Genomic DNA, 20,824 nt, shown 5'->3' on the forward strand with positions numbered 1-20,824 from the left:
GAAATGCTCTAAACATGATTGTTGAAGTATATCCAGAAAGTGCTTCTTGTATCTAGGTGACTTTGCTTGTTATATTTGTTTGATAATCCATGAAGCTTGAAGTAACTCTGTGAAATTTCTTCCCCTTCTCAACTCCCTATCTCCACCCCAGTTCCCAGTAAAATTAGAAGACCTGGATTTGGCTCTTGGGTCTGCTTTTTCATTTATTCAGTTAGTTTTTATTAGGGACTTGACCTGGGACCTATTGTTGGCTAATCAATAAGAGCCACAACAATTTGGGTTTAGGACATAGTCCTTAAGAAAGAAATGTAGCTGATAAACCCCAAGATATCTTGGGAGATTTCAGCAATCAAAAAAATTTATATTCCTTTGAGCAGAGTGCCTACAGGTAAGGATATAATATGAAGGAAGGAAAGAATAAAAGAAAGAAAGGAAAGAAGGAAGAAAGAAAGAAAGAAAGAAAGAAAGAAAGAAAGAAAGAAAGAAAGAAAGAAAGAAAAAGAAGAGACAGCTCTGCTCACAGAGGTTGTTTATCCTTTCACCAAGAGGACTATGACATCAGAGAGGCAATGCTGTGATATGCAAGTAAATTGGATTTAATTGAGAGAGGGCTGTGCAAGGTTACCTCCCTTATTTTCCTCTCCAGAGCCATCTGGATCTGAACAAGATAGAGATCGGGACAACTAAAGATAGCCCTAAATGCAGTGACTGACTCAGAGTAAATATAAATAGCATTTGTTTCTCTTTTGGCCAGAAATCCTGAGGGTTTTCCTCTCCAATATTGAATTTTCATTTATTTATTTATTTTTGACTGTTTAAAAAGAAGCCATTCCTTGCCTCAAATCTTACTTAGCTTTAATCACTGAGGTTGCCTCAGTCAAACTGAGACCTTTTGAAAACCTTAGCTTAAAAAGGCTAAGGTCTCCCATTGCATCTGAGGGAAACAAAGTCACATACTTGACAAATTAGGTTTGCAAGTATTCCTTTCTAGTAAAGTAAATATAGTGATAGAATTCCATTCCCCTTCATGGTTATCATTTTCAACATTTGTTTTCTTGTTTCTGGGTCTTCTTTATAGGGTAAAATGGATTAAAAAGTCATACAACATAATTTGGCTCATTTTTGAGACCAATTACATTAGTGTTTCCATATAATTGATTTTATCACATTGGTATTTTATGTTTTTCAGAGTTATATTTAAAGTTAAGTTGGACACATCCTTTCCTAGTTCCTCAGAACTAGGAACTCAAATTTCTACAATTTGAGGAACTTTATGTCATAGATTTACAACTGGAAGGGACCTCTGTGGCCATGGAGTCCAGCTTCTTTATTTTACTGATGAGGAAACTGATGAGGAAAAGTGAAATGACTTATAGCTAAGTGGTCTAGTGGATAGAGATAGAGTTTCAATTTAGTCTCAAATAACTTAGAGGTACACACTTTGTGACCTTTGGCAAGTCACTTAACCTTATTTTGCTCAACTGTAAATTGGTAATAATAATAACACCTAATTCACAAAGTTATTGGGAGAATAAAATGAGATTATATTTGTAAGGCACTAAGCATAGTACCTGGTACACAGTAGGTGCTTATAAATGCTAGCTATATTGTTGTCAGTGTTCTAAGCATGAATAACCTTTTCATGTCAAATTCTCCACAGTTTGGTATGAGGACCAGACAGCATGGCAGCTAATGTAGAGAGGTCTAAGGAGAATCCATATGCAAAAATAAAAAAATAGAAAGCATATGCAAAGGTATTTTTTTAAAGAGGGTATGCGAGTTATGATTAGGAAAGACTAGGAAGTAATATTTGAGATGCTCAGTGTTATCCCTGTATTAAAGGCAGGTGAAAGATGAAATGACTGAGGAAACAAAGATTTGAGCTTCTGAGCATATGGATGTATTAAGCATTGCCTGCCAGTTGCGTGACAAATAAGTTCTAGTCCTCTCACCTTTGGCACTGGATTCCAAATACAGGAAGAGACAGATTTTTATGCATTAGAAACAATTAATCAAATGTTTTTGTTGAGTCATTTCAGTTATGGTCACTCTTTGTGACCCATCGTGGGGTTTTCTTGGCAAAGATGTTAAAGTGGTTTGCTATTTCCTTTTCCAGCTCATTTTACAAATGGGTAAACTGAGGTAAAGAGGGTAAAATGACTTACCCAGGGCAACCAAGCTAGTATGAATCCACTGCAATACCTGGCTGCCCAATTAATCAAATAAGACCATTTAATTAAAAGAAAACAATTAACCAGAATCTAAAATTGAGTAATCAGATTTCTAATTGGAGGAAAATTAAGGACTTCCTAAGTTGCAAAGGGGTGAATGAACAGGTTCAGTTCCCTGAAATCAGAAAAAGAAGTGTCCCACTCCCCTCAAGTTTCTGTGTTCGATCAAAGGGACAAGGAAACAATAACTGATCGAATAACACAAGGCTAGTTTTCAGATAAGATGTATGAGATGTTTGAGATGCATAATTGTAAGAGAACTCTTTGCATCAATCTTTGGATCTGACTGGGTTTCTGGTCAGCATAACCTAGGTCTTTAGTTAAGTTAGTCGTGCAAGCCACGCAGGACTAAGTTTAAACAATGCAATAAGATTTTCTCACAATTCCCAGAATTGAATAAAGTCTTCTCACAAGACAAAAGTTGGATTAGACCCATAATTGCATAGGTAGGGAGCTAAGCTAGCTCCAAAACTGAATCACAAGATAGAGTCTGTGGTTTCCTCAATTCCCACAACCACCTGCTATCCAGTCCTTCAGAACTCACCTTTCTTATTTGAGGCAATAACACACTTACATGTAAATATATAAATAATATATCCATAATGAATACAGGGAAGCTTTCCAAATGCTTTAGAAACTTGGGAGGAGTTGGAGATGGGGAAGACACAGATCCAGAATAGCTTTAGGGAGAAGATGGCACCTGTCTTAAATCTTGAAAGAAATCAGGAATTCTTTGAGGAAAGATGAGGAGGAATTGCATTCCAAGCTTAAGGAAGAACCAGTGCAAAAGTGAAGGCTGGTGATGGAGAAGATATGAAGAATAGAAAGGCCAGTATGATTGGATCTCAGAATTTGTGTAAGGGACTAATGTGTAAGAAGATTGGAAGCATAGGAATGGACCAGCCTATGCAGAACTATAAGTGATAAACAGATTATTTATCTGAAGCTAGGGATCATTAGAGAGCCACCAGAGTTTACCAAGAAAGTAGTGAATATAATCAGATACATTTGCTAAAAAACATCACTTTAACAGCTGTGTAGAGAGTGGATTGCATTGGTTGGTAGAGGCTTGGAGCAGAGAGCTTAAATAGGTGTTCAGGTAATCCATGTGAAAGGTAACAAGGGCTTAAACTAAGGCAGTGGTTGTGTGAGCTAAGAGGAAGAGTCTACATGAGAAAAGCTGTGGAGGTAGATGAGACGACATGTGGTAGAGGATATGTGAGCTGAAGGAGATAGAATACAAGAGTCTTGGAGTACATGCACAATTGGTGGCCATGACCTGGATATTGTTTGTTTTTTTTCAGTTGTGTCCAACTCTCTGTGATTCCATCTGGGGTTTTCTTAGTAAAGATACTGAAATGACCTGGCATTTCTTTTTCTAGCTCATTTTACAGATGAGGAAATTGCGACAAGCAGGCTGAAGTGACTTGGCCACAGGTAATAAGTGATGAGTCTCCCCAGTTTCATACCAGCATTCTACTGGGCTACCTAGCAGTATACTATGATTTGGATGATGAGGAGAATGCAAAGGAGAATGAGAAAGAATGATAAGACAAATGGAAGGAAAATAGAAAGAAAAAGTTATCATAAAAACTCAGAAAGGGAAATAGTATCCAGAAGTAGTTGAATTGTTACAGGGAGTTTAGAAAGGGTAAAACAATTAAGAGATCATGGGGTAGCAATGGCATAGCTACATGGTGCAGTGGATACAATACTGTTCCTGAAGTTTAGATCTGAGTTCAAATTCGGTCTCAGACATTTACTAGCTGTGTGATCCTGGACAAGTCACCTGACTTGATTACTTCTCCTTAGAAAAAATGGAAAAAGAGAGAAAGAGAGACAGAGACAGAGAGACAGAGAGCGAGTGCATGAGTAACTTTGAAGAGAGTCATCTTTAGTTGAGTGATGAGGTCTGAAGCCAATTTATTGGGAATTGGGAGGAGATAAAGTAGAGGAGGCTTCTTTAATCTTTCTCTCTTTCTCTCTCTCTCTCTCTCTGTATATATATATATATATATATATATATATATATATAATTTTCCCTAGTTACATGTAAAATGATTTTTTACATTTGTTTTTAAAAATTTTGAGTTCTAGATTCTCTTTCTCTCCCTCCCCCACTGAGAAGACACAAGTTATGCAAAACATTTCCATAAGTCATATTGTGAAAGAAAACATAGATAGATCTCCACCTCCTCCCAAAAAAACCCACAAGAAAAAAAAAGTTTAAAAAAGTATGCTTCAGTTTATATTCAGATACAATCAGTTCTTTCTCTGTGTATGGATAGCATTTTTCCATAAATCCTTCAGAATAGTCTTGTATCATTGTATTGTTGAAAGTAACAAAGTTATTCACAGTTGGTCATCCCAAACATTGCCATTACTTTGTATACAGTACATTTCACTTTGCTTGAGCTCATGGAGGATTTTTCTGAGAGCATCTGCTCATCATTTTTTTTTTTAGAACAATAATATTCCATCATAAAATTACATGCCACAATTTATTCAGCCATTTCTCAATTGATGGTCATCCAGAGGAGGTTTTTTTTTTTTTTTTTTTTTTTAAGAATTTAGTTAGGTGGGGAGGTCAGATTTAGGATAAGTATTGGCAGGTGTGGTGGTAATAGTGTATGAATTTTTTTTTTTTTAAAGGTTGGAAAATTTGGGATCTGTTTCTTAGAAACTGGTAGGTAAGGAGAGATTGAAGATTAGAGGAAGTAGATAATAACAGGGAAAGTTTGGTGGAGGAGATAGAAGGGGATGAAATTAAGGGTGAGTGTGAAAGGGTTGATCTTGATGGGACTACCTCTTCATCTGAGTTGCAGATCAAGCAGAGGAGAAAGAATAGATTTGGGAAAGGGAAAAATGAAATTATAGGAGGTTTTGAGCAAAGGATTTTTAGAATTCTTAATCATGAAAATCCAGGATAACAATTATATGTGTATGAGATGTAGTTTGGAAAGTTTGATTGAGGACCTGAGATGTTTCAGGGAACTGCAAGGTATATTTATGTATGTTGGAGTTCCCTGGTCTGATAACAGTGACTCTGATGGAGAGTAAGACTATAAATCAAGCACTAAATTCATTGGGTAAAAAGGTTAAAGAAACCTGGGGGTTGGTAGATAACAGCCACCAAGATCTGGACCGGGTGATAAATTTGGAATTAATAATGAACATTTATTAAACCCCTAAAATATGCTGACCAGTGGAAATAAATACCAAATACTGGGAATAAAAGTCCAAAAATAAAGCAAAAAAAATAAAATAAAATCTCCAATAGTAGCAGCAACAACAAAGTCAATTCCTGAACTCAAGGAATTTATATTCTAATAGAGGTGAAAAAATACATAGGAGAGCAGTATGGTTTAATTTGGAGAGTGATAAGGACAATAAGGGATTAGATTGATGCATCCTTTTTAGTAGCCATGGTAATTGTGTTTTGATCATGGTTCCCAAGCTGGAAAACTTAAGGGTGCAGGGGCCAAAAGAGCATATGTGTGTAGTGACAAGACAAGAAAATAGCTAAGGGAGAAATGAAGCATAACTGGAGCCAGGTTAGATATGGCCAGGTGAGGCATTCCCCAAACAGGGGAGTAGGACTCAGAGCAGGCTTTCAGAATTGAAAGGGTCCTGATGGCAAGGCAGCTCTTAAGATGATTGGGGAGTGAGCCTCAATAGATGAGAAGCTGCTGAATGAGAGCAGTAAGGGACTATCTGAAAGTTGAGGTGGGGGGCAGCTCCCCTTCTGGGACCATTGAGTCAGAAGACATGGTACAAAGGAGGGCTTGGAATGCATTTTTAGAACCTGGAGTTAGAAGACGTATTAAAGGAAGAGGTCTAAAGGGACAGTATGTTAATTATAAAACAGGATTTCTATAGGGTACAGTGAGGGGGCGGGGGAGATAGCAGATCTGGAATGGGACATTGGGAAAGGGAATGATAGAGATTACTCTTAAAGTCCCTTGTAGGGCCTCTTCTTCCCTCTTCTAAGCAAATCCTATCTCTATAGACTCTGCACAAACTTCACCTTGTGTATGAAATCTTTCCTGATTATTCTTGTCTTTACTGATCTCTTCTTTAAACTCCTACTCTGTTTATAAGTCTTTACCATACAGTATAATATTAATAACAGATTTATGTATAGCACCTTCTTCACAAAAATTTGAGAAGTAAGTAATGTAAATATTATCACCATTTTACAGAAGAGAAACTGAGTCTTGGGTAGGTGACTTCCTAGTGTTATATTTTTAATGGGCGTTACACCTGAGATTTAAATACATGTTTTTAAGTTTAGCACTCTTTCCACTATACTAAACATTCCCTAAATAATTACATGTAATCAGATTTAATATTAATGATACTTTAATGGTGACAGGATAGTTAGATAGATGATAGATGAATTAGATATGGATATGGATGGATGGAGAGAGATGATAGATGGATTAGATAGATATGGATAGATAAGATGGAGCATTTAGTAAGCAGTTAATATGTCCTGGGCATTGTGCTAAGCACTGAGGTTAGAGATACAAGATAGTCTTTGACTTCAGTGAGTTTATATTTTAATGAATGTGTATAAAGGCAGTAAGAAGGGGGGAAAGTGGAAGAGAAGGAGCAGTTTACCAGAAAGTCACATGGAGCCATCGTTCAGGAAAAGATAAGATAAAACTGTTTTTCCAGGCTATTTTTTGTTCTGGTCAAGAAGTACTATATTCATAGTTACATACATAAAAATCTAGGGGATAGGCTGTAGTCAGGGACAGAGGGGCTCAGTGAATAGATAACCAAGTCTGGAGTTGAAAAGACTCATCTTCCAGATTTGTAATAATAATTATAGCACCACTTGCTTTAAAATTTAACAACCTTGCTGTTTATAATGACTTTTTTTTATCCTTAAGATTCACAAAGCATTCTACAAATATCATCTCGTTGACACAAAAACCTTGTGAGGTAAACAGTGTCATTTTATAGATGAGGAAATTAAGACTAAGAGAAGCCTTTTCTCCAAAGGAGTCTAATAAATGACAGAGCTGAGATTAAAAACAAACAAACAAACAAACATAAAATCAATCCACGTATTTTGATTCTAGGTCAAATGTTCTTTCTGTGAAATGCACTGTGTTGCCCCATGTTGAGATGAAGCTTATTTATCTGTTGGTTTCTCAGTGTGTTTATTGCCTATTTGAGGGTATTCTATTATGTGGTCATGTTTTTTACAAAACAAGAGAAGGCAATAAAAATGCATCGAGTTTTTTTTATAAAGTGTTGATTGAGATACTGTTTCAGGAACAATGTGTCCTGGAAATGCTCATGATCATCTGTGGCTGGCAGTGATTTTATAAGGTTCCTTGACCACCCCCATGAGCACACTGTCCTTACAGCTTCTGTAATCAAAGGCATTTTCATTGTTCCTATGTAACAGAATCTGCTCAAAGCCAACTCAAAAGGAGAAGCTCAAGCATTGGTATATTGAAATTTTAGTCTGTTTCTCCATAGATATTTTCCTATTTTTAGCTGACTAATCCTCACAAATCATACTTTTCTAACATGCAAGTCTTTTTTTTTTTTAATGTTATTGATTTGTTTGTTTTTATAAAAGTCATTTCTCAGTCTATTCTTCCCCATTTTCCTCCGCAATTTCCTTCGTCCATTGAGCCTAGCATCTACCATATTCCATATCCATAGCCCCCTAACTCCCTGGGAAGGAGAGGAAAGTGTGTTTAATTTTTTTCTAGGACAGATTGGTTATTTCATGTTATTATTGTCCTTTCTGTCTCTTATGATAAACCTGTCTTTAAAAAGGCAGATGATGCTAGTAATAATGGAAGGCGAAAGGATTCACACTGTAGTGTGTTTTACCTTAAGTTCCTTTGAGATAGTCGATAGAGCATGGGGTTTAGAGTTGGAAAGACCTGAGTTCAAATGTGCCTTTTTTAGTTTTAGTCATTTTTCCAAGCATGTCCAACTCCTTGTGACCCCTTTTGGGCTTTTCTTGCAAAAGAAGTGAAATGGTTTGCCATTTCCTTCTCCTTGTAATTTTACAGATGAGGAAACTGAGGCAATTGGATAACTTGGCCAGAGTCACAAAGCTAGTAAGTATTTCAGGCCAGATTTGCATACAGGTCTTTCAGATTCTACCATCTACTGTACCACTTAGCTGCCCTAAACTGGCTAGCTTTGTGATGCTGGGCAAATCATTTTTTAAGTTCTGTTTGCCTCAGTTTTCTCATCTAAATGAATGAAAATGAAGATAATAGCTCCTACCTCCTAGGATTGTTGTGAGGATCAAATATTTGTAAAACACTTAGTTCAATACCTGTCATATAATAAACATTCTATAAATGTTAGCTATTATTAATACCTCTCGGGATTGTTGGAAGGATCAAATGTGACAATATTTAGAAAACACTTAATTCTATCTGGCACATAGTTAGCATTATATAAAAATGCTTATTCCCCTTCTCCTTTGTGCCTCAAAGTTTTGAAAAATGCAGTGCCTTGCTTTTATTGTGCAGATAAAAGCAGTTAAGGTATTGCTATTATATCTTGCCAGAGAAGTGCTTTGTAAATCTTGAAGTGCTATTAGGAGGATGAATTATTACTTATCAAAGAACTGCTGAACATGGATGAATGGAACCTCGAACCACTTCTTTACTTGCACATTAATAAAATTGACTTCAGTAATTCAAAGATGAATCCTCCCACAATCAATGCAGATTGCAATTCCTTTTATAATTTGGTAGGCTTTCATTGTGAATGACCTAGCCTTCCTACTAATAACTTCCGCTAGGAAGTTGCTTCAGTTGGTCCTCAAATGACACACATCATCAATCTGTAATGGAAAGTCTTTATGCCTTGTGCTTCTCTCAATTAGCTTTCGAGATTTTAGGGTTACCTGTGCCCCACAATGAGGCATTGGAGAAGGACTTAACTATGCTATTCTTAATATCTCATGTTGTAATAGCTCTTTATGCACTGTACTCACAATAATCCTGGAAGCCAATAGTATTTGGTATTAGTCCCATTTTATAGATGTGAAAATTTCAGTTCAGAGGTAAAGGTACTAACTCTGCATCAGGTATGATTAAAGTTAGGATTTAAACTTGCATCTTCCAATTCCAAGGCTAGTTCTTCAAGGCCAATGTTTTAAAAAAAAAAAAATCTTGTTTATGTTTCCTTCCCTTCCCTCTCACCAAAAAATAAAAACATCACTGTCATTTCTGAATAACCCTCCTTCATCATAAAACTCACCCTTGTCACAATGAAAAATATGTAAGTAAACAAACTAAAGGTCTGTTCTACCTGATGGAAAATATGACATTCCACACATGCTTGCCATCGACTATATAAATCTCAATCAAGAAGACAGAAGTATGTTTCATCATCATCAATATTCTGGAATCATGAGGGTTATGGCATTATTCTGAATTGTGGTGTTTTTAGTGTTGTTCACTTTTATGTTTTGTGGTTATAGTGCATATTGTTCTCCTGATTCTGAGTTCTGTAATCGATTCATTTATGTTTTTTTTTTTTTATTATCTTATTTTCAATTCAGGGAACAAAACAAAAGCATTTCCATAACACAGTACAATAAATAAAGATGATTGCCCACAAAAATGCAGATCTACCATGTACAACTTGCTTTTCTGCAAATTGTATGCAAGACATGCAATTGCTATCATGTACATTTCTTTTTTCCTCCTCCTTCCCCCCTTCCGTAGAGATGACTTACATTAGACACAAATAAGCATAAATGTATACACACACATATACAATCATACATACTCAATGTATGGCACATATATGCATGCATATACATGCACATTTATCAGCACACATTCAATATGTACATACTTTCACACATATACATATAGATACATACTATATACAATGCATATGTGTCAAATTATTCTATTATTTCTAAGGTGAATAATTGAATTAGTTGATAGACATTTTTCCAAGTGTCTCTAGAATTCCTCATCTTCATTGATCTGTTTCATCCCTAGCTCTTTATTTATGGATGGAGAGGATAGAAGATCATAGAATTTAAAGCTAGAAAGGGCCTTAAAGATAATCTATCAGAGTTCAGCCTCCTCATTTTACAATTGAATGAATGAAGAGTCAACATTCAATTCATTCAATGAAGAGGTCATTGATAATTTTGGAGAGAGCAGTTTTGGTGGAATGATTTGGTCGGAAGCCCCATGTCTGAGTCAAGAAGAGAATGACAAGAGAAATGAAGGCAACTATTGTAGATGGTCTTCTCAAAGAATTTAGGCACAAAGGACAGAAGGGATATGGGATTATAATTAGCATGGATGGTTAGATCAAGTGAGGGTTTTTTGAGGGTGATGGAGACATGAATATATTTGTAGGTAGTAGAGAAGCAACTTGTAGACAGGGAGAGTGTATTTGGTGAGAGAGTAGGGATGATGGAGAAGACAGAATAGAATGTAAAATGATTTGTCTTACCGAGGAGAAAGACCATTATCTTCTTATGAAATGAGTGTGATGTGGGAAAGATTCCAATCTTATAGTGGCAGAATGCCTCTGCATGGTGTGAGATGAGGTAAGAGAGAAGATGGAGCTCTCTTTGAGAAGCCTCAATTTTTTCAATAAAATATGAAGCAAGGGTCTCTTATCAGGTCCCATGATTGCATTTATCATTGATCAATCTCAGATAAATCTCAAGCCATAGGAAGCTTGTGGAGGGATAAAAAGTTTTGGAAGAATTACTTTCAATGAAATGAAATAATTTTTTTTAAATGACAAGTTAGACTGTTGACCTGACTTCAGGAAGCTTGTACCCCTAATGGGAGGAGACAGCATAAATATAGGACTAATGGTCAGGAAGTGATTGTCTCAGGAGTCCCAGAGACAATGAGAGGATCCATTATGTAGTTGATTGTCATGTCCTTTTCAAGAACAATGGTCATATTAACCAGACAATCACCTAGCACTTACAGCATATGCCAGGCACTAGAGTTACAAGTAATAAAAAATTTAAAAGACCTTACATTTACATATATAAGCACATAATACATGACATATATATGGTTAACTATCACACATATATTCATGTGTGTGCATATTATGTACATATACATGTGATAGTTGGTTTTATTACTGAGTCTAAAGGCAAGAGTCGGAAAGTGAAGAGACAGAATAACAGGAAATATGTCAAGATGGTGAAGGTAGGCAGTTCATTGGGATATAAAGAATTGTCTCGTCTGGGGCTAGATATAGTGGGCTAGTAATTTTGCACTCCAAAGCTGAGTGGATAATTCCCCTAAGGAGGACTGGATATGTTTTTTCTGGTGGTCCAGTCCAGAGATGCTGCTCTAAGATAGGGAGAACAGCAGAGACACAGGGTGGATGGATGATACATTTAGAACTGGAGGGGGCTTTTGGTTGGCCGTAGAGTCTAATTTCCTCTTTTTATTTATTAAGAAATTGAGTTAGTTACCTATAGGGTAAGTAACATGCCCGGGGTCATACAGTTAATAAATGTGTAAAGTGGGTCTTGAATCTGTCTTCCTGCCTCCAAGTTCAGTGTTCTATCTATTATGCAATGATACCTCTCTAAGAACTTGATATATAAGAAGCATAGTTTGGATCAGGAAAATGGGGTTGGGTCATAGCACAGAACCAAGATTTCAGCCTAAGTCCTGTGACTCTAAATTCACTATTCTTTTCTTTGGATCACCCATTTCTTATGTTAAAGAGATTCTTAGGTGACTGGATAGACTAGTTTTTAAGCCAGAAAATCATGGCTTTTAAACATGGGAGCAATGATCCCTGGAATGGTTAGTTCCTCCAGTATATTCTGTCCTGGCCATTTGCCACTTTGCTGTCCTGGAGAGCTTAACTCTTTATTAGGAATTTAACCCTAGAAACTCCTAGTCTGGGACCAGCACTGTCCTGGTTCATGAATATGTAATCATTTTCTTGCCATTCAGTACTTTGTCTTTGTCTTTTCAGCTACTTTGCCATCATACATAGTATGTCTTCCCCTCCTTCCCCTTCCTTACCTTCCAGCACTGGAATGATAATGAAACTAATATTGCCATTGCTCCTAGAAAGGACATATCAGTCAACTTCACTATGGTTCCATTTGTGGTCTTTTTGACTTCCCAAACCAAAACAATTGCATTCTGGCTCTCAGCTTTTAGATATTCTATCATCTTCCCCTAGGAAGCTTTCCCATATAAATTCCTTTACCACAAAGACTCGCTCAAGTTTTTTTTTTTTTTTTTTTTTAATCACATAGTTTGGTACCCAATAATTTCCTTCCTTCCTTCCTTCTTTTCTTCCCTCCTTCCTTCCTTCCTTCCCTCTTTCCTTCCTTCCTTCCTTCCTTCCTTCCTTCCTTCCTTCCTTCCTTCCTTCCTTCCTTCCTTTTCCTATACTGGCAGCAGTTTTCAAAAGTGATATCATGAAGACTGCAGAATGTGCAATTCAAGGACTTTTGAGGAGTGGAGGGAGTCCATTCTTAATTATGCTCTTCATTTCTGTGCAATTTGGGGCAAAGTATTTAACCCCTCTGACTTCCAACTTCCTTATTTGTAAATGAACAATTGTACTAGATAAACTGAGGTCCATCCAGCTCTTAATTCTTTTACTGATCATACTATCCTCTGCACAGGGCTGTTTTGAGGTTTAAATGAGATAATATATGTGAAAAATATTTTGAAAATCTTAAAGTGCTATGGAAACGTATTCTTGTTGTTATTATTACTACCATGTCTTATATCTCCATTAAGGCTTTCTGCAGTACATAGTTTTAGATCTTGGGCTTCTATCTTGGATGTTCAGTGTGTAATCTCTAGATAAGGGGGAGACTTTCCCTATAAGCACCAGTCTCCTGGCAGAGCAGACTTGTGGTCATTCATCCAGAATGCCCGTGACTCCATCTCCTTGTCTCTCAGGGTGAGCTCATAGGCATTCTGAATTTCTTTGTGTGCACTCTGTCTGTTTATTGCTGATGCATTTAGATGCCCTTTTGATTGCCATGTGTCCTTTGAAAGAGAAGCCAATTAGTTTTATGATCTTGTGGTTTTTGGGGTTGCCTTGAAAGCTGCTGTTTCCCTCTGGCCAGCTTCAGTAGGATGACTGCGTATGCCTGGGTTTTCTTCCTCTTGCATCAGTCAGTCTTGGTGAGTGTACAAGAGGTTATTGATGGAAAAGATAAACAGATTACTTAGACCGTGAGCTAATAATTGCCTGGTGTTTTTTTTTTTTTTTTAAACATGTCTTTCATCATTTAGTGAATTGTTTGTTTTGTTGCCTGAGGCCTGGTTGGAAGTACAGATGGTGTGGTGGGCATCTGTTGTTGTGACGATTGTGTGCCATGGGAGCTGGGCTTCTGGAAGCAAAGTCAGTACCAGAAGGAGGGATAGAGATTTCACTGAAGGAGAATCCTGGGTGAAAGCGACCACCATGGGCTTTCAGCTTCTCCTGCCCCCCAATACACATTGATGAAGCCATAATTTAGGTAATTAGCCAAAAAAACATTGATTAAGCTGTGGGCAGCTAGTGACACAGGGTGTAGAGCACCAGGCAAAGTGTTAAAGTCAGGGGGAGCCTCCATTGGAGGGGCCTTCCTTCTGCAGGAATTCAGATTTCTCTTGGAGGATGAGGATCATGGGAAGAGCATGGGAGCTGGTAGCTGAGAAGTGAGAGCTAGAAAGGATTTTAAAGATTATAAATAACATGAATCTGTCCTAGACTCTACCCAAAGAGGTGATGACCAAATCCTTTCTTGATAATACCCCTGTACTGATAAGTAGTTTTCAGAAGGATTCAAGTAAGGAGAAATACATATCCTGCTTCTTCATCCATAGGTTTTTGCTTTCTCATTTGAGAATTTCTGGGTTTTAATATTTATAAATCAGAGAGGGAATACAGTGTTTAAGACAGAGACCTGACCTCGAAGGTAGGAAAACTTACCTTCCAATCCTGCCTCTGATACATACTGGCTGTCACCTTGGGCGAATCATTTAACCTCTAGGCAACTATTTTATTTTATTTTTTTTTAAATGATAGCTTTTTCATTTTTAAAATACATGCAAAGGTAGTTTTCAACATTCACCCCTGCAAAACCTTGTGTTCCAAATTTTTCTCCCTCTCCTTCCTTCCCCCAGACAGCACTCAATCTAATATACGTCAAACATGTGCAATTCTATACGTACCTCCACATTTTTTCTTTAATAATAATAGCTTTTTATTTTCAAAATACATGCAAAGATAGTTTTCAACATTCACCCCTGCAAAACCTTGTGTTCCAAATTTTTCTCTCTCTCCCTTCTCCTCAACGGCAAGTTGTCCAATATAGGTTAAACATGTTAAGCAATTTCTAGGACTATAAATTATAGAGAAGGTGCCCAGCCTATATTGGTAGAGGAAGTTTTCTCACCTGGAAGTTCCCTATACCATAGAAATCACATGTTCAGTCCCTGTTATTGTTTAATTATTTTAGTCATATCTGGCTCTTCAATGACCCCATTTGAGGTTTTCTTGGTAAAGAGTGGTGTGCCATTTCATTCTACAGATGAGGAAACTGAGGCTTACAGGATAACTTGCCCAAAGTCACACAATTAGGTAGTGTCAGAGACTGGATTTGAACTCAAGTCCTCCTAATTCCAGGCTAGAGCTTTGTCCACTGCACCATCTGGATACCATTGTTCAGTCCCTACTCTCCTAATAATCATAATTTTTAAAATTAAATTTTTTTAATCAATAAAAATCTACTTTTTCTACCTTTCACATGCCTCCCACTTCTCCCTAGTTAATAAAGTAAGTAAAACAAAACTACTATTATAAACATGTATAGTTCAGGAAAATATGTTGGCCATATGTCTATATATATGTGTGCGTATCTATATCTTTATTTCTATTAATCTATCTATCTACCTATGTCTCACTAACTCAGAGTCTATTATCTCTTCATTTGGAGGTGGGTAGCTTGTTTCATCATAAGCCCTCTGGAGTTATGGTTGATCATAGTGTTAATCAGAATTCTTAAGTCTTTTAAAGTTGTTTTTATTAAAAAAAAAAAAAAAGAAAACCCACAATATTGTTATTATATAAAGTGTTCTCCTGGTTGTGCTTACTTCACTCCATATTATTCCATATGAGTCTTCTTGAAATTTCTTGGAAACTATATCTTTTATCAATTTTTATAGCACAATAGTATTCTATTACGTTCATATACTATTTGGTAGGTGCCCCTCCCCGCAGTTTTCCAATTTTTTTTTGCAACTGCAGAAAAAACTGTTGTACATATGAGTCTCTTTTCCTCTTTCTTTGTATCCTATTTCCTATATCACTGGGTCAGAGGGTATACAGTTTAATAGCTTTCTGGGCATCAATCCAAATTGTTTTCCAGAATGGCTAGACTAGTTCTTAGTTACACTAACTTTGCATTAATGTACCTGTTTTCCCACAGCCACTCCAGTATTTGTCATTTTCCTTTTCATCATCTTTGCCAGTCTCATGGGTGTCAGATCAAACTTCAGAATTGTTTTAACATGCATTTCTCTAATTTCCCCTAAAAATGTGTCACAAATCACTAGAATTTAGTTTTTGAAAGCCCATCATCCGCTCAAGTGCATTGGGGCATAACCTTTTTCCATCAATGATTGTGTCCACTTTAGGGTCTGGGTGGCCACTTTTTTGGATCTTTTTGTAAATATTTCCATCCCCAAATTGTTTCTCACTTTCACTAGTAATGACTTATTTGATCTTAGCATAGCGCTTCTGACATTTTGCTCCATTCCAACTTTTAATTTTGACCTTCCATTTTGATGATATATTTATCTTTTTCTCCCAAAAGTACTTTTATATCTGTGATCTTATTTGATCCTTCAGGTCATTCAGCTAGAAGCAGTAGTAACTATTGATGGGGAGCAGTGTGGTTTAGTTGAAATCATACCAGACTAAGTTTGAATCCTAACTGATGCTTTCTCTGGGCACATCTTTCCTCCTCTTTACTTAGGGGAATGAGATTTAGGTAATGTAGTAACAGATGGCTGTGAGAAAGGCATTTCATAAAATTTAAAGCGGCATAGAAATGAGCTGCTTAATTCTCCTTTGAGGAATCCTGATGTATTTCACTCACTCTCTCCTAATGACTTCCTATTCTCTTTGTACAGATCCAGTCCTGCAAGTTCCCACCCACGTTGAAGAGTAAGTTTCCTGATTCACTTCAGCTTTTTTTTTGTGTGGTTTGTCTGAATTTGTTGCCTCCTAGCCCCACTTTTTATATTCCTCCCCCTCTACTAACAAAGGGAAACAGTTTGAATTGAGAAACTCCCAAGCCAACAAAAAGACCAATTCCCCAGCCAGCATTGGATGTGTCACTGTGATCTGAGATGAAAATGACCTTTTCCAAGTACATAGGGTTAGAGATAAAGACTGGACCAGGGATTTCTTCAATAATGAAAACTATTGGATGAGGAAATTCCTGCTGGTATTTCTTCTGCAACTTATAATTATTACATTGAAGCCTAAAACAGTCAAAGATTAAATGAGATAGATAGGTGATATAGTGGTTAGTGGGCTGGGCTTGGAATTAAGAAAGACCTGAGTTCAAAATCAGCCTACAATGATTTGCCTAGAGTTAACACAGCCAATATGTATTATAGTTAGGACGTGAACCCAAATAAATTCAAGACTAGCTCTCTATTCAGTATGCCATCCTGCCTCATCCCTATATGAGCTGTAAAATCTTTGCAAGTTAGATGCAGAGTATCACTTCAGGTAAAAAGAGAACTTGAAAACTGAAAAGAAAAAAAAAATCACTGCAAGGGGATTCTGTATGACTTCCATATGATCCACAAGCTATTTAGAATTGTTGATTAGCTCATAGGAATTCCCTAGATGCCTGCTTTGGCAATCCTTTTCCATCTGTTTTGTGTTTGTCAGACACACTTCTTCCTTTCTGTTTCAGTGTCTGAACATTACACATTCAGGATCTTACTATTAGTTTAAAAAAAAAAAAAGAAAAGAAAAACACTCAGAGAAAAAAGGCTGATGTGATATATTGAGTTTATGTATTGTTCCTAGGATAACTGGATTTTTTAAAATAATGTGGAAGTTGGATATGAAAGGCAAGTTGGGCATTTTTTAAATGGCTTTTCCTTGTCTTTATTCATAGAATCTTGGGGTTTGCAGGGGTCTACAAAATCCACTTAGCTCAGCCTTCCATCCATTACATTTGCTGGGACCTCCTTTATATCCCCAGTATTTAGCACAGTGCCTGTACATGATAGGTACTTAATAAATAAATATTTATTGACTGAATGGTGGGAAAAGCACTGTGCTTTTTGTCAGAGGTTCTAGGTTCGGCAGTCTTTGAGTTCAAACCCTAGCTCCCAAACTAACTAGCTGTGTGACTGGCCAGGTTACTTAACCATTATGAATTTGTTTCCTTATCATTTTTTTCTAAAGGAATAAAATTCTGTGTATTTTGGGAAAACCATAACCTTAAAAGAAATATAACCTAATTCTTATAATTCTAAATGTGAATCAATTAAATTGTAATAAAACAAAAAGAGAAGAAGATTGGATACAAAAAAAATAAAAACCCTACAATCTGCTGCCCATAAGAAAGACATTTTTTTTAAAAGACATGCATAAAATAAAACCAAGAGGATGGGGAAAAATTTATGCATCAAATAAATCCAAAAACACAGGAGTTGCCATGATGCTATCAAACAAAGCAAAAAAAATATTCAAAAAACAGAAAGGGAAAAACAGGAAAACTATATTATGCTGAAAGGAACCATAGACAAAAGCAAGATCATAATAAATGTGTATGTCCTAAATGCCTTAGCATTCAAATTCATAGAAGTAAATATTGTCTAAGTTTCAAAAAAATATAGTCACACACTAGAGACAGGTTTCAATATCAGTTTTAAATAAATCTAATGGAAAGACATTGTTTCCTTCTTTAAAACAGATATAGTCACATTTGTACTATCTTCCTGCTTCCCTCTTCATGCTGCTATATTGCCTCTGATTATCTTCAGTTTTTCATGTATATATTTTGATTGTACATAGCTGTTAGCTTTCTGTGAGCTCCTTGATTTTAGCATCTATCACCATGCATGTGCCCATATCCTTGAATGACAGTCAGTATGTATGTACACAGCTTTCAGTGATTTTATTTTTTTGCTCCCACTCCTCCCAGGCCTGCATTCCTTCCAGACCCCAATGATGGAAGCTTGTATACACTTGGTGGTAAAAACAATGAAGGTCTGACGGTAAGTGTCCTTGACTTCACGCCTGGAATCTCCAGACCTTCAGACTGGCCAGATATCTCCATGTGGCTTTACAGTTGGCAGGATGCTAGTGACAGAAAATGATGAAGGAATCAAGAATCTGCCACACTTGTGGAATTGGGATCCCCCTTGGATTTGTTCACTTCCCACATTTGTAGTCTGCAGAAATTTGATCTGCAAAAATGATTGCTTTTGAATAGAAAAGTGTATCATCAGTACTTAGAATAGCAATGTTCATCAGTGGGTGCTAGAGTGGGAAGGATATTGCCTTTATGTCCCCAGTACTTAGTACAGTGTCTTGTACATAGTAGAGTTGGAGAAAAGTGGTATCTCATGAACTTTACAATTATCTGAATGGAAAGAAAGAAATATGAAATATGAACACATACACATAATACATAGACATACATATTATTGTAGAAATACATAAAAATCAATAGAGAAATAGACAGGGAAGAAGGATTAAGAGAGATCCTTCTCTCTAGATTTGGGGAGGGATGTTGGAAGCAAAGCATTTTAATTATGGTGGACAGATTATAAAGAAATGATTATAAAGACAGAAGTTAGAATTCTTCTAACATAGCAGTCTTAAAAACTTAGCAGTTTAAGTCCAGACTGCATAAAAAGAGTAAGGGCAGGGGAATAGGATAAGAATATTCTAATTTTTAATTATTAGTGATGAATCCACTTTTGTCACCTTCCTATCTTTTGTAAAATTAATAGGATGAGAGCAAAGGTAGATAATATCATAGTAACATATGATAGAGGGAAAAACACAATTGTCTTAGAAAGATTCTGAAGATCATCTGGCAGAATAAGATACTGGACAATGAGGTCCTTTCTCAAACTAAACTGCCAAGTATTCCAACTCTGCTATGGGGAGCACAACTCTGTTGGGCTGGTCACATTGTTCAAATGCCAAATGTACATTTGCCAAAAAGACTGTTTTATGGAGAAATGAGACAGGGCAAGTGCTCTGTGGTCAGAAAAAGCAATACAAGAACACCCTCAAGGTCTCTTAAGAACTTCAGAATTGATTGCACTGAACCATCCAGCATGGCATGCTCTAATCAAAAAAGGTGCTGTGCTCCGAGCTAAACAGAATTGAAGTAACTTAGAAGAAATGTGAGATGTACAAAGTTAGGGAGTCCACCACAAATGTCTATATGGATTTTTTGTGTCTGACCTGTGGCAGAGCATTCTGAGCTCATGTTGGTCCAATCAGTCATGGTCAATCACTATACAACTTGACTTTAACAGTCATGTCATTTTGGTCCTCTTCAAGAACAAAGGACAACAACCAACCAAAGTTTAAGAAAGGTTCAAAAACATATGAAACATGAAGATTTAACAGAGTGAAAGTGAAGGACTAGAGTATAGTTGTTTATACCTTAGATAAATTTAAAATAGTAGAGGTATCAATCATAATGTAAGAAAAGTCTGTGGCAAAGATACACATGACTAAAGAGAGATAAATAAGGAAGTTCCATTGCATTTAACAGCATCCTAAATAATGAAATGAGATCATTTTGTGTGTGTGTGGGTGTGTGTGTGTGTGTGCGCGTGCGCGCACGTGTGCAGGCAAAAATAATTGAACTACCGGTAGCAATGCATAGCAAAAATATAAGAAACTAGAAAAAAAAGTTGAAGATCTGAGTAGATTCTTAGAAAAATTAGATGTGATAGACCTCTGGTGACTACTGAACAGGAAATATAGAATCTGCATATTTTGTCAATTTGATTGGCACCATCATAAAAATTAACCATGTTCTAGGGCATAAAGAAATAGAGAAAAGCTGAAATAATGACCATATTCATTGCTAACCAAATGCAATACAAATATTATCAGTAAGGGTAGGTAGAAAAAAAGGATATATATTTAAATGAAGATTTAAATAATATCCTAAAGACTTTGACCAGCAGCACCATTACTAGGTCTGTATCCCAAGGAAATCATAAAGCAGGGAAAAGGACTCACATATGCAAAAATGTTTGTAGCTGCTCTTTTTGTGATAGTAAAGAATTGGAAAAGGAGTGGATGCCTATCCATTGGGGAATGGCTGAACAAGCTGTGGCACATGAAGGTAATTGAATATTACTGTGCTATAAAAAATGATGAACAAACAGATTATAAAAAGGTCTGGAAAGATTTACATGAACTGATGCTGAATGAAACAAGCAGAACCAGGAATACATTATACACAATAATTGCAAGAATATGCAATGATCAACTATAAAAGACTTGGTTCATCTTAGCAGTTCAGTGATCCTAAGCAAGCTTAGTAGACCTTGGACAGAAAATGCAATCTG

General features: G+C 36.5%; 1 protein-coding gene across 1 annotated transcript in view; it reads left to right on the top strand.

Annotated features, from left to right (window-relative positions):
• ERN1 (endoplasmic reticulum to nucleus signaling 1) overlaps positions 1–20,824 on the top strand; it is a 133,618-nt gene that overhangs the window by 51,940 nt on the left and 60,854 nt on the right. Inside the window, exons 3-4 of the mRNA XM_031965879.1 lie at positions 16,385–16,418; positions 18,424–18,496. Coding sequence (XP_031821739.1) covers positions 16,385–16,418; positions 18,424–18,496 — 107 coding nt within the window. The remainder of the gene's footprint in view (positions 1–16,384; positions 16,419–18,423; positions 18,497–20,824) is intronic.

This window comes from Sarcophilus harrisii, chromosome 4 (assembly GCF_902635505.1).
Source record: "Sarcophilus harrisii chromosome 4, mSarHar1.11, whole genome shotgun sequence".
Taxonomy (NCBI): domain Eukaryota; kingdom Metazoa; phylum Chordata; class Mammalia; order Dasyuromorphia; family Dasyuridae; genus Sarcophilus; species Sarcophilus harrisii.